The sequence below is a fragment of the Sinohyriopsis cumingii genome, chromosome 14 (assembly GCF_028554795.1).
Source record: "Sinohyriopsis cumingii isolate HCF-2022 chromosome 14, ASM2855479v2, whole genome shotgun sequence".
In the NCBI taxonomy this organism is placed as follows: Eukaryota; Metazoa; Mollusca; class Bivalvia; order Unionida; family Unionidae; genus Sinohyriopsis; species Sinohyriopsis cumingii.
Window position 1 is genome coordinate 84,962,079 of NC_142974.1, and position 15,107 is coordinate 84,977,185.

At 36.6% G+C, this 15,107-nt stretch overlaps 1 protein-coding gene across 2 annotated transcripts in view; it reads left to right on the forward strand.

The window, feature by feature from the left end:
• The window catches only part of LOC149784276 (DNA repair protein Ku80-like), a 75,061-nt gene that overhangs the window by 42,839 nt on the left and 17,115 nt on the right, over positions 1–15,107 (forward strand). For both annotated transcript variants that reach the window (XM_089932300.1, XM_089932301.1), the window contains exons 14-17: positions 5,589–5,664; positions 9,349–9,542; positions 11,037–11,133; positions 11,598–11,670. In XM_089932300.1, the coding sequence (XP_089788426.1) occupies positions 5,589–5,664; positions 9,349–9,542; positions 11,037–11,133; positions 11,598–11,670 (440 nt within the window). The remainder of the gene's footprint in view (positions 1–5,588; positions 5,665–9,348; positions 9,543–11,036; positions 11,134–11,597; positions 11,671–15,107) is intronic.

Here is a 15,107-nt window from a genome sequence, read left to right on the forward strand (position 1 = left end):
AGAAACATAATTTTCCAAAAGAATTTACTTCCTTATAATAGGCACATTTCTGTATTTAGTTAAATTGTTCTTTTATGCTATGCCAGTCAAATTGTGTTTAGGGGCATAACTCAGATTTAAATTCCAAAGGAAATGATCAGACTGAGACTTGTTAACTCCCTTGATATTGTGTGAGCTTTTATTTTGTGGTAAATAAACAAGCCATACTTTTAATGAAAAAAAATGCTCACCAAAGGTAATTGCTTAAATGTTTTCTTTGGAAATATTTGATGAATATTGTAAAATTTTATCTTTCTTATCCAGCCCTGATCCCACATTTACGTAAGGTCTATTTTTTTTATCTTCATTTAATGGCAAATTCTATCTATAATCGTGTTGAATGGGTCAGGAGTAAAAAAAAACCATCTCTGATTGGTCGCAAATGTGTTTTTGCAAGAATCTGATAATATAAAACTAATTTAAAAAATGATGACTTTCCTTTGTTGAAATATTAAATCCTCATAAACTATGATTACTGTTTGAGAATGGCTTTGATATACAGGTTCATGAAAAATTTTAAGAAATGGTCGATTTCAGAGTGATGTTTTGATGATTATGAGAGTGAAAACAAAGGGTTTCTTGGATTTGATCTGAAAATATTGATGAAACAGAGGAAATATATGCTTGGCATTTTCTTAGTTAATGATATTTGACTCCAGCATAGAATATCAAACCTGCGACCTTACTCATCTAAGGCAGATGCTCTAACCATTGAGGCCACTGGATCGGTTACCCACTATAGAATTATTGCAAGAAGAGAATAATGAGAGTGTAAAAATAATTCAGATAATTTTATAAATTGTGCATAAATTTGGACACGCAACACAGAAAGATATATGACTGTGTAGATAAATTTATTTATCACAAATGGTGAAAATTTCATGGATTTTTATGGGACATATGCAGATAAATTACAGTAAGAAAGAATACATGTGCATGATGTTTACATAATTTACCAGTTAGATAAAAATTCTTTGACACAGGCAGCTAGACACAGCAAGTTGCCTAACAGCAATGATACTGTCAACAATATTGTGGCTGAATGAGTTCAGAGATAAAAGGAAGAAAAGACTTACGTAGTTATGTATGTTCTGCTATGTATGACCATCTCATTTGGTCATTTTTTGTATGTGCTGTTCTGTCTGAACCCTTCAGTCCATCAGTATTCTCAATAATAGGTTTATGTGTGGTCATAATTCCCAAATTTTCAAATCTTTTGGCTTTTAGTTTTGATTCAGAGTTTGCCACTGAGAAGGTCAAAGTCATTTAAAAGTGAAAACAACATTTATTGCATCAGACAGGTTAAAACTTATGAGCAAACTGGTATTTTGTTATACCCACCTAGCCATGGTGAAGAGGATGTAATGTTTAAGAGCTTCTTCCCTTTGTCTATACAGTCTTGGAATCAGGACATCACAACTACTTACAGGGGGCAGGGGCCAGTTTTTATGTACAAATTTAATGCCGCAATCAGCGACCTAGTATAAAAAATCTTAAAAAATCAAATACACAAGTGAGCTCAAAAAGGTCCATATTTTGAGATACCTATATTAAAACAAAGCATAAGAATACTATTCACTTGACCAGAGAAGTCAATGGCAGTTCATAGCAGAAGAAGTTTATGCACCCCAACCCCTATTTTATACATGTATTTTTCACATCCAAAGGCCATTTTTGACAGCATGTGGTGCTCACAGTGCAAATGCAAGCCCTTTCCCTGGATGAAAATTTTGAAAAACATTGTCTCCTAAATAGTTTGATGCAATTTAGAATAGTTGTCATCCAAGCCGTTTTGGAGATATTCTACCTACCTTGGACCCAAGTGTCTAGTGCTATGGGAGGCTAGCTCTTCTTCCTAGCCGACTATTGGTATTTCGCTGTCAACATAATGCAGAATGGCTTTGGAAGGTGTACATGCCTGACATCAATATCAAGAACAACACAAGCCTGAAACACCTAGTTCACAAATATAGCCATATCCATAAATAGTAAACAATAATAACTGAAAAAGTCACACCATAGCCTTAAGTTAAGAAATTTGCCAGGGGCCAATTTAGGAAACTGGACCCTGCTACCTATATGACTGCAGGTATGGCATCAGACAGACTAAAATGCATCAGAGAACTGTTATTTTGTTCTCCTGTCCAGCCATAGTGTAGGGGAGGTAATGTGTAAGAGTTTATTCCCTTTGACTATACGTTCACTGTGCCTTGAGACATCACAACCAATTATATGGCTGCAGGGTTGTAATCACTGTCAAAATATGTCTTTTGATATTGACTAAAGGATATGGACTTAACATGAAAGGGAAACTGATTTATCAGAACATTTCTACATGTGCTATAATGAAACAAAGCCAGAATCCTAATGTGTGATATAACAAAACCAAAATCCATCTCATAATGTGTGGTATAACAAAAACAAATGCCATATCATGATATGGCCCATGTCAGCTTATTATGCAGAGGAATAGCATAGTTGCCATATTGTCAGCTGATTATGTAGAGGAATAGCAGAATTGCCATATTGTCAGCTGATTATGTAGAGGAATAGCAGAATTGCCATATTGTCAGCTGATTATGTAGAGGAAAGCAGAATTGCCTTATTGTCAGCTGATTATGTAGAGGAATAGCAGAGTTGCCATATTGTCAGCTGATTATGTAGAGGATATCTAGGTTTCATGATTACATGTACAGAAATATTTTAGGAATGAAGTGGAAACATTCTATTGTATTAGTACTATTTCACAGACCTTGACGAGACTTTACACATTGCTTGTATTTGGGTAAGGAAGAAGCCTATTTACCGCAGGGTCCAAAGGTCAAAGCCTTTTCCTGAAAGAAGAAAAATGATTTCTGCACAAAACTTGTAGCTATCATCCATTTACTTCCACCAAAAATTGCAATGACTACCATATAGGATAAGAAGAAGCATTTGGAGTTTTGAGTCTGAATGAAGCAAAATGGTTTTACATAAAAACTTTATATCTGGACCAAATACCTGGACCAACATTTGGAGGGTTTGCACTTATCTATGGAAGAGGACTGTTCATTTTGTAGGCAAGAGTTCTGAGGTGAAAGTTGTTGTTGTTGTAGGGTTTAACGCCATCTTTCAGCACATGATAGGCTATACATGGCAGCCAGTATTAATGGTGGAGGAAGAACTGGGCAAAACCCCCGGAAAGAACCACTGACCCATGAGAAGCTACTGGCAAGCTTTCTCACATACCCATATTAGCCGAATCCGAGACTCGAACCCACACAGACAGAGGTGAGATGGAAGTAATCCATAATGGAGAGCGCTTTAGACCACTTGGCCACTTGGGGCCCCTGAGGTGAAAATCATTGTAGTTTAAAGAAAAATGAGTTTTGCAAAGATAATTTTTGTTTCTGAATAAGTTCTATGACCAAACATTTTTGTGTATGGCTTGCACATAGGATGATCAGGACCAAAATATTATAGTATCTTTGTTGGCTGTTTCTAGAAAAAGAATGACTGATGTGATCAAAATGAATTCAGTACTTATCAACCAGAATTGGATAAGAATGAAAGAAATATCTTTTTTATTTACAGGCATATAAAAATATCTTAATTACACTGAGTCTAACTGACATGAGAGAAATTTTTTCTTCTGTGGAATTTAATGCAACAGAAAAATTATATCATAAGAATTCATATAAATTAAAGTGCTCTGATAGAAAGAGGCAGGTGCCCTGCCTAAATGCACAACCTTGATTCACGACTTGTAAGACCGATGGAAAGAGGCAGGTGCCCTGCCTAAATGCACAACCTTGAATCACTACCTCGTAAGACTGATGGAAAGAGACAGGTGCCCTGCCTAAATGCACAACCTTGAATCACTACCTTGTAAGACTGATGGAAAGAGGCAGGTGCCCTACCTAAATGCACAACCTTGAATCACTACCTCGTAAGACTGTTGGAAAGAGACAGGTGCCCTGCCTAAATGCACAACCTTGAATCACTACATTGTAAGACTGATGGAAAGAGGCAGGTGCCCTACCTAAATGCACAACCTTGAATCCCTACCTTGTAAGACTGATGGAAAGAGGCAGGTGCCCTGCCTAATTGCACACTCTGGAATCACTACCTTGTAAGGCTGATGGAAAGAGGCAGGTGCCCTGCCTAAATGCACAATCTGGAATCACTAACTTGTAAGACTGATGGAAAGAGGTAGGTGCCCTGCCTAAATGCACAACCTTGAATCCCTACCTTGTAAGACTGATGGAAAGAGGCAGGTGCCCTCCCTAAACGCACAATCTGGAATCACTAGCTTGTAAGATCGATGAAGTGAGGCAAATTCTGTGAAAGACATGTAACTTAACCGTAACATAAATGTGTCTCTTGATGAATCACCATTGTAGCTGCTATCACAATCAGGAAAGTTCACTTATTTTTTTCTGTTCATAGGAGAGACAACAGCTATTTTGATACTTATGTCACACCATTCATAGGAGACAAATGCTATTTAGATGCAGGTTTTAACCATTCATTGGAGAGACAAAAGCTATTGAGATACCCCTTACTCACCATTAACATTAGAGGAAGAAGCTATTTAGGTGTCTGTGTCACGTCATTCACAGGAAATCTTATTGATCCCAAAATTTTAACAATTTATAAGAGAAAAATTTATTTAGATTCAGTTTCTCACCATTCTTAAGAGAGGAAAAAGCTATTTAGATGTCTATGTCAAATCTTTCATAGGAGAGACAAAAACTTTACATGCCAATTGACTGATTGCGAATCATATTCTGGCCAGTGTAATACAGGTGGAATTTACTGTACTGCCCTTGTCAACATCACACCTTCTTGCAATAGGTTCTATTCATGGTTACTGTACTGTCCTTGGCATCATCACACCTTATTGCAGTTGGCTGTATGTACAGTTACTGTACTTTCCTTGGTAACATAACATCACAACTTATTGCATTTGGCTGTATGTACATTTACTATACTTTCCTTGGCAGCATCACACCTTATTGCATTTGGCTGTATGTACAGTTACTGTACTGTCCCTGGTAACATCACCTTATTGCATTTGGCTGTATGAACAGTTACTGTACTGTCTTTGGTAACATCACACCTTATTGCATTTGCATTAGTTTCCTTGGCAACATTGCATCCTATTGCAGTATGTTTTATTCAGGGTTAATATACTACCCTTGGTAACATTACACATTATGCCATAGGCTCTAGATACAGTTGTTAAGGAAACAGTCAGAAGGCACATCAGTAAGGGAAGTTGCCACTCCAGCATTAGTATTCAAAGTCAGTCATACATCCCGGTGTTGCACCATACTATATTAAGTTTGTTATACCATAGGTAGGGGGTAAGTCTAGGGCCCTTCTGGCAACTGGAGGTATCCCTCGGATGTTTCTGATTTAGCAACCAATTAAGTATTTACTTATGTCCCCCCAAAATGAACTCTAAATAATGTATGTAATAGGGCATAGTGTATCCATTGTTTGATTAAGTAGTTAGTAGTGAAGGTGGTGCTTCAGCTTTGTCTATCACAAAATCTTTTTTTCAGGGATGAGGATGGTGAGACAACAGAGGCAATGAAGCCAAAGCTGACCTTTAATCCCTACTTCCAGAGATTATACCAGGTAAACTGTTGCCAGATCTTACCAAACTAATTAGTTTTTATAATTTAAATTAAAAAGTTTAGTTGGAAATAGTTTTGCTGCAGTTAAACAGATGTAGGACAGCCAAGGTTTTTCTCATATACATTCTCGAACTTCATCAATGTTAGGGATATAAGCCTGCTTCCTCAAGAAATCCAGCACTACTAAAAGATGAAAAGCATGTTTTCCTGTCCATCTCATACAAAGTGCAATAACTCTTGCCCATTACCTCCCCATGCCACTGCCAGGTGACACAAGTTTTTAAGCTGAGCATTATACTAATTAGTATACTCGCATGGCAGGGTCTGTCAGTAGGGTTTTTAAGTAATGTGATTGGATAAGCATTCTAAGAGAAATACATTTTATTTAAAAATTTGCTTTCTCCTTCAGATACATTCCCCAAAAACATTTATGTTAGAATAATAATAGGAAGAGGGAATGCTGAGCATCCAACCTTTAACCTGGGTATCCTTCTAGGGAATGATGGCTTCGTTCCTCAAGCCATATATAACTCATTCTCCTAATTACATTAGCAGTACAGCCTATAGTCACTTGACCTGTGACCCCTACATATTGCTAAGAAGATAATTAGTGAAATCTTTAATCCTCAAAATTTCACTGGTGAATCCAGCAAAGCTGATTGGTTGTGCAGATTGTTTTAATTGGGTCTAGTGTCATCTGGGCTGCTGCCACCGGACCTCCCAGATTCAAGGATTGTCTCTGCAAAGCTAAATCTTGGAGATAAAGGCTCAATAAGGGTCACTCTTCATGCCGGCCAACAGCTCCTACTATAAGCTCCTACTATATCTCAGATTTAAATGATATGTTCGATCGTGAGGCTCTGTGATCACAAATCTCTCACATGGTAATCTTCATGAGGTGACTCTGATCTAGTGTGTAGGACCTCTGAGTATGCTAAGCGTATAACACATTCAAGCCACAAAGAAAGGACTTGTGTGGTGATATCCAGTTTCCCGGTGTTCACCAAAAGTCAGAGGCATTGGCATGTGATTTGACTTCACTATATGTTTCAAGTAGTGCTTGAGTATGTGAACAGGATCTTGCATTCCTGTGACTCTTGACCAATCTATAGAAGGGAGCAAGCGAATGACAACTGACAACGCTTTGATTGCCGACAGATAGTAACCAAGTTTTGGATACAATTCCTGGTTGTGTCAAGAAGACCATCGAACCATCCAATATGAACTGAAGATAGTTTGGGTTGTCAGAAAATATGTCATTCACCTCGCATACTGAAGCTAAAGCTATCAGGAAACGTATGTGTTAGTAACTTTGGTGAAGTGTGTTCTAAAGGATTTAAAATATTTCATTTGAGCCATGTTAAAACTCATGACAGATTATATTTTGGAAACATGATGAAGGGTTTTGCTTAAAGAAATGACAGATTTTTTATCATGCCTGATATCACGTTTGCCATACTGCCAGAATGTTTCTGATATCATGGAGTGGTAGCTTCTGATAGTAGCTGAGGCCAACTGGTTCACCTCAAAGAGGCAGAGGAAAAATTCAGCCAGTTGAGGGAATGAGGCACTCAGAGAGACAATGTTTTTGATATGGTACCAGTCCCTGAAAACATGCCACTTTCCCTCAAAGACCTTCAGGGTGGAGAGCCTTCTTTCTCAAGTCCTTCTATCTTCCCTCAGCAGTTGCTAATGCTGATTGTTTTGAAACACCTATGTGGGTTGAGTGGCAAGTTGGAGGGGCAGTCCTGAGATGCCAGCCTCTGAACTTCTTCAGTTTTTCATACAGAGAGTCACAACAACCCGGACAAGCTATAGCATGAAACACATTTTTGTCCACTTTATAAAACAGTGGAGCAGACATGTGAAAAGCTTTTGTCAAGGGCTGGGGGAACAGTACTGAAGGTGTCTGAATTTATTTTACCAGTAAGATGAGGACGTTGCTGGTACTTGGCTTTCTGAAAAGAATAATTCCCTGGGTCACCAGTTGTACCTGACAGTCATTTATCTTCTTAGTTTGAACTGATCGGGGAAGGCTCCAAAAGGACAGCATCTCTCCCATCATGTTGAAATCTACCAATGCTTCAAAGTGTCTGCCTCGGATGCTTGAGATCATAGGTTCGATCGCCGACTGAGCCATACCAAAGACTTATTAAAAAAAATGGTACTAACAGCTGCCTCACTAGGTCCTCAGCATTAAGAAGTTAGTGTTAGGCCTGGTCTGCCTGGTGTCAGGATAATGTGACTGGGTGGGACATCATGTTATATGTATGCAGACATTGTAGCGATATGACTGAAAAATTGTTGAAACTACATTAAAAATCCATATCACACACACACACACACACACACACACACACACACACCAATGCTTCAACTTTATAGTCTTGATTAGTTGTACGAGGTGGAGGGTATTATGAAGTTGCCAACACTCTATAAAGAGAAAGTTGTGTACATTGACAAGTTTCTTGTCAAAGTCTTGTACATTGTCAGGTTTCTAGTCAGGGTCATGCACATAGGTTCTTAGCCACGTTCATTTACCTAACCAGTTTCCTTGTCATCGTGGGCCCCAAGTGGCCAAGTGGTCTAAAGTGCTCACCATTACAGATCACTGCCATCTCACCTCTGTCTGCGTCGGTTGACTCTCGGGGTTTGGCCAATGTGGGTATGTGAGAAAGCTTGGCATTAGCTTCTCATAGGTCATTGGTTCTTTCGAGGTTTTTCCCCTGGTTCTTTCTCTACCATTTATACTGGCTGCTATGTATAGCCTATCTTGTGCTGGAAAATGGCATTAAACCCTACAACAGCAGCAATAACAAAATCCTTTTCATGGTCATTGGTATGGAAACACCTGAAAACTGGCATTATCATGTTCCCTTTTCAATGATCTTACTATCTTAGATGTAAATTGACAAAAGCTGCTAACATATGGGCACACAACTGTATTTCTTGATGTATTATACATGCTAATGTATGACTTGCACCCATGTTTTTCTACCCAGAAAACCTTTCTTCATATGACTAGCATGTGTTATTCTACAAGTCAAAGCCTGGATGATTTCACATTATATTTGTTGTTGTCTGCCATTTTGGATAATGCATTGATCATGCTTTCACTGACGCTTATCAAATGCACACAATAACATCCAATAAACATATCAAGTAAAAATTCTTTGGAGTGATTCAAACTATTCTTTAGTATTAATGTTTTGTATGTGAGAATAAAGAAATAGCGAAGAAATATTTATCAGATTAATAGTTATTACGTATTGAATATTTTTGGGTATGGCAATCATTTGTTCCACTGGTGTGCATTATTTGACAGTTTGAAAGTTAAGATGACAGTGTGAGATGAACAAGTTACCATGCTTTCATTGCTAGATCTGGTTGAGTAACAGAAAAAAGAACAGTGATGCAGAATGAAATAATTTTATTTAAATAAGCAATCAAAAAACGGTTGATGTTTTCAGGCATGATTTTGTTCCTAAATCAGGCTGGCAAACATTACAGTTGATTTAACATTACACAAGGAGTGAAAGCGGTAGGTAGCTTAGTACCATGATCCCTTCAACAGATTCAGTCTGGAAAATTTTTGATGTTTCTTGTTCTACAGTAAAAGGTGTTCATCATACATATGACTGTAAATTAAAGCAGTTGTCTAAGTTCATTGCTTTATTACTTTCAGTGTATGCAACACCGAGCTTTAAATCCAGATGAGCCGCTACCAGAATTGTCTCCCCTAGTTGCTAATTCTCTAAAACCACCACAAGAGATTATTGCAGCTTGTGAACAAAGTATCAAAAAATTACCAAAGCTCTTCAAACTGGAGGTTGTGAAAAAGAAGGATCAGAAAACTGGAGAAGATATATTTAAAGAAGAGTAAGTTACATTATTTCACTGATGGGAGATAGTACAACAAGCAGGCAACATCCCAGTTTAACACTTCAGTAGTCCTGGATTTATTGTCATATTCTAAAACATATTGTTGCTTTATAAGTTTTGAAATCCCAGTGCAATGCTCATAATATCATAAATAGAGAATTCTTTAGTTATTGTAATGCTTCATATTGTTTCTTTATAGATATTACATTTAGAAAAAGCAAAAATGAATACTAATTACAAGTGAAATGACATGCTAAGACAAAAGGAATCTTGCTTGCAATGGTTTTAAATTCATTGATTGTAGGAAACCACAAAATCCATGAAAACTGCTGCTCACAGAAAATTGGTATACGGAAACAAATCATGAATTGACAGTACGTCATTGTTATTTTTGTATATCAGATATTTTCTTAATGCGATTTAATGTAGGGAAATGTGTATGATTAATAAAATATTTAACATGAAATTAGATTTAAAGTAAAGATTTACATGTCCAATGCAGTCTTTGCATGTATACATGCTGGCTAGACAATGACAGCCTGAGGGCAGCATGTATACATGCTGGCTAGACAATGACAGCCTGAGGGCTGCATGTATACATACTGGCTAGACAATGACACCCTGAGGGCAGCATGTATACATCCTGGCTAGACAATGACAGCCTGAGGGCAGCATGTATACATGCTGGCTAGACAATGATAGCCTGAGGGCAGCATGTATACATGCTGGCTAGACAATGATAGCCTGAGGGCAGCATCTTCTGTCTTTATAATGACACATCCAATACTACATTAAAACATCTGGAAATGGACTTGCTCATTGTAATTGGCAATAACTGTTTATTCTAGGACTTAACATTTTATACATTTTAGTTGCAACACATATTTGAGATTGTTGTTTGCAAATGATGTCACAAACTTTGGAATTACATGTGCCTTTGTTTTTCCCTGACACTCATCAGAGAAGCAAGTCTTAAGGTGCTCCATGATTTTTGTGTTATTTCACAGTGAGATGTACAGTTATTAAAACTTTGATTTCCAATTAGCATTTCATTGAGGTGGAAAGGCTAGACCTTGGGTACTCAGTGAATTTTTTGCTGTTGTTAATATTGTTTTGGGTTTAATGCCATTTCTCAGCGTGAGATACATCACAGTCTGTGTAATTGGCAGATAAAGAAGCCAGAAATACACCGGAAGAACCACCGACCCACAGGAAGCTACTGGCAGCTTTCTCACATACATTGGCCGAACTTGAGACTCGAAACCACGTGGAGAGAGGTGAGATGATAGCTATCAGTAACGGCAAGCATTTTTGACCACTTGGTCACCCATTGATTTTTGTGTTATCTTATACTGCTATTTAACATTGCAATTTCCCTTTTGAATTTCTTTGATGTTGGAGAGTTAAGTCCTGAGGTGGTCAGTAATTTTTACATTAACTCACAGTGTGATATACAATTATTTAATGTTGAGGTTTCCCTTTGCATTTCAGTGAGGGTGGAGATGCAGGTCCTGCAGTTAAACGTCGTCGTATTGATGCTAGTCTGGAGGGTGGCATGAAAGATATTGCCAGGGCCAAAGTGACTGAAGTAAGTAGGGTTCAGAAGTTGGGTAACTGCTACCGTAACCTCCAGAAAACACAATTGTAGAAGTCATTTTTACAGTTGTGATGGCATTGTCAGAGTTTGCCATTAACAGTTTGATAAGGTTTTGGTTTCCATTTTTGATTTTCACTTTCTCCTAAACCCCTTAATGGATTTGTACCATGTATTCATGGATTATTATGACTCAAACACAATTGATTCTGTTCATCCTTGCTTGACTCTTTGTCCTTTGTGACAGGGTCACAAGAAAAGAAAATTTGTGTTTAAGGTTTTGGTTGATTTTATTTTAGTTGCATATATTTCTATGATGACAGATCTGGGGTAGTTCAGTTTGCAGTTGGACTTGACTGAGAAATGAGTATATATGGTACTAGTTGGAGCGTGTTATATACATATAAATAAAAGTTTCAATCAAACCCTAATATCCTTATGTTAAATATTCTTTTTAGGTTGGAACAACAAGTCCTGTGGAGGATTTCCTCACCTTGATCAGTTCCAGGGATGAAGACAAATTTGAACAAGGTACATCAAAACGCAGCTATGCTTTGCAGCAAATTATTGATTTTGCTGTATTCACTCTTTTTTGTAGTGTAGGAAGATATAATGACAATTCGTGATTTCTCTTCTGTTACCAGTTTTCATGGGTTTCATGGCTGCTGCATGGTGCAAAATCAGTTACCTGATGAACAATAATCTGTCTGCAGAAACCAGTGTCCTTTACCCACACCACAATCAATGAATTTAACTACATATGGAAATTTAATGTTAAGCATAGACTTGAAAATACTAACAAAATAAATCAAAGTATACTGCATAAATCTTGAAGTATTTAATTTTGCATTTAAAGAATAGTAGTTTGACTGAAAACTGCCTTATTTCTGTGTTGGGGAACTTTTGGCACATAATGGTTGTATTGTTGAATGCACTTGTCATCTTTTACCAGAGTTATGACCCCTGATGGTTGAGCCAATCCACATTTGTTTCCACACAATTATTCCAGGTGGCCGAATGGTTGCCTTTACCAATCACTGCCATCTCACCTCTGTCAGCGTGGGTTCGAGTCTCAAGTTCAGTCAATGTTGGTTTGTCAAAAGGTTTTTTTTTTTTTCTGGAATTTTCCACAGTTCCTTCTCTACGAGTTATAATGGCCGCCATACAAAGCCTATGTATTGCCTATCTTGTGCTAAGGAATGGTGTTAAACCTAAAAACAACAACAAAAAACATTAATTCCCATAATTATTGGTGTTGGATTTAAAGAAAGTTTTATATTCAGCTCTATATTGATATAACTTCAGTGGAATTTGATTATCAGCTCCCAGTATCATTGTTTAGTGTTGTTCTGTCTTTTGAATCAGCAGAATTTGATCATCAGCTTCTTGTAACATCATTTAATGGAATTACATATGCTAATTCAGCAGAATTTTGATTATCAGCTTTCTGTATCATTGTTGAGTGTAGTTATGCTTGATGAATCAGCAGAGTATAATTATCAGCACCATTGTTTAGTGTAGGTGTTTAGCTGAATCTGCAGAATTTGATAATCATCTAGTGGAATTGTCTGCCAATGTTGGAACAACGATTTGAATGCAGCTTTATACATAAGAGATCACACCCAGGTTCCATTCTTGGCACTGTATATAATCGGTATTATCATCCTTTACTTGTGAATCATAACTCATTTCCTTTCTACCATTGTCACCCAAACCTTTTCTCAACAAAACTACACACCCTTGCTGCCATTGAGTAGCTTTGAACATTAGTTCCTGGAGTTTGATAGCTCCATATGAATACGGCAAATTTTCATTTACTGAAATTAAAATGAATTTTTATTCAGTATTCAGAGCCACATATAGTTAGACTCTCTTCTGATGCCTGATACACATATTTTAAAGTGAAAAAAATTAGTTTTACAGAAAATATCTTACTAAATATATTAATTAAACTTGCTTGCTTTGCAGATTTTAATTGTGTCTACATTTGAAACAAAGAAGAAATCAGGCGTGTAGAAATTGAATGTAGAAATTACCCTCCCATCCTCCCTACAATATGAGCATCATGTTAAACTATGTTTTGCTTAGCTTAAACTAGTGCAAACTAGCTAGGTGAGGTAAAGGACAAGAGTTATTGCTCTTTGTCTATATATTATAGACAGAAAAGGTGAAGTTTCCTAATGTTAATGTGATCAGGCATGTATTCTAGGAGAAAGCATAATTTACTAAACATTTGCTTTTCCAATCTGTCCAAGCTCTGATCACATTGAGGAGGAATTTCGAGTTGGATGTAAGAAGTATTCCTGAATCTCTTATATTTTAGCCCTTTTTTAAGCACTGGAATAAAAAACATGTTTCTGCATTTTTACATGAACAAAAGAAATATATGAGCCACACTTAAATATTCCTCTAAAAATATCTTGAACAATGCAATTAACATTTAAACAATACAGAAAATCAAAATACTTACTTCAGTGTTTTTACCAAATTCTTGTTTGGTTGATCTCTGATTTTTTCTAGTATTCGCGAAGGATCAGCCATGTTTATACACAGACTTGAAAGTCATCTGAGACCAACTTGGACCATATTCAGAGTTTACCTCCAACCTGAATTGTAAATCAGAGATCCTCAAATTATTATTTTGACCCCAGTTCTGACAATGTATTTCATTCTTAGGGGAAGCACTTCCTTTATGACTATATCACTTCATTAATCCGCATTTGCCCTTAAACTGTCTTGATTACACCAGTAGGATAATAAATTGTCAGTAATCATGTGCTAGCCTTCTAAGCAAAATATTCATTCATTCATTATTGTGCCAGTGTAACAGTTCTGGTCCCCAGTGGTCTGGTTCCCACTTTTTCTGTAATGTGTAGATAAAGCACATAAAATTCAGTTCTTTTTAAATAAAGTTTTCAAAAACTTTGTTTTTCTTCAAAAATGGTTTGTGCAGTAAATGGCCTTTACAGTGAATTTTTTTCCCTTCAGACAGAAGAATCCGCTCAGTACAAACCTCATCTGGTAAACTTGCAATTATTTTCATCTGTAAGGTTTCATGCAGTAAGCTGTAAGATGTTGGATTACAGTGTGATGCTACATCTATCCTGGCAATATATACAATAAATAGATTACTTAAGTGACCATTTCATTTTTCGTATAAAAAAGTCAGCATTTTGGACAAATGTCATTATATGAAGGTTTAGTTGTTCAAGAGATATATGTAAAATGCTGCTGTCCTATAAATTATACCATCTTTTTGTTGCTGTAGCAATTTGACTTTCCTTCGGTGTAATTGTACTGGAACAGAGTGATTATATTCAGTTGTCTTCAGTGTATGTTGCATTGGAACAATTTGATTATATTCAGTTGTCTTCAGTGTATGTTGCATTGGAACAATTTGATTATATTCAGTTGTCTTCAGTGTAAATTGCATTGGAACAATTTGATTATATTCAGTTGTCTTCAGTGTATGTTGCATTGGAACAATTTGATTGTATTCAGTTGTCTTCAGTGTATGTTGCATTGGAACAATTTGATTATATTCAATTGTCTTCAGTGTATGTTGCATTGGAACAATTTGATTATATTCAATTGTCTTCAGTGTATGTTGCATTGGAACAATTTGATTATATTCAGTTGTCTTCAGTGTAAATTGCATTGGAACAATTTGATTATATTCAATTGTCTTCAGTGTATGTTGCATTGGAACAATTTGATTATATTCAGTTGTCTTCAGTGTATGTTGCATTGGAACAATTTGATTATATTCAATTGTCTTCAGTGTATGTTGCATTGGAACAATTTGATTATATTCAGTTGTCTTCAGTGTATGTTGCATTGGAACAATTTGATTATATTCAGTTGTCTTCAGTGTAAATTGCATTGGAACAATTTGATTATATTCAGTTGTCTTCAGTGTATGTTGCATTGGAACAATTTGATTATATTCAGTTGTCTTCAGTGTAAAT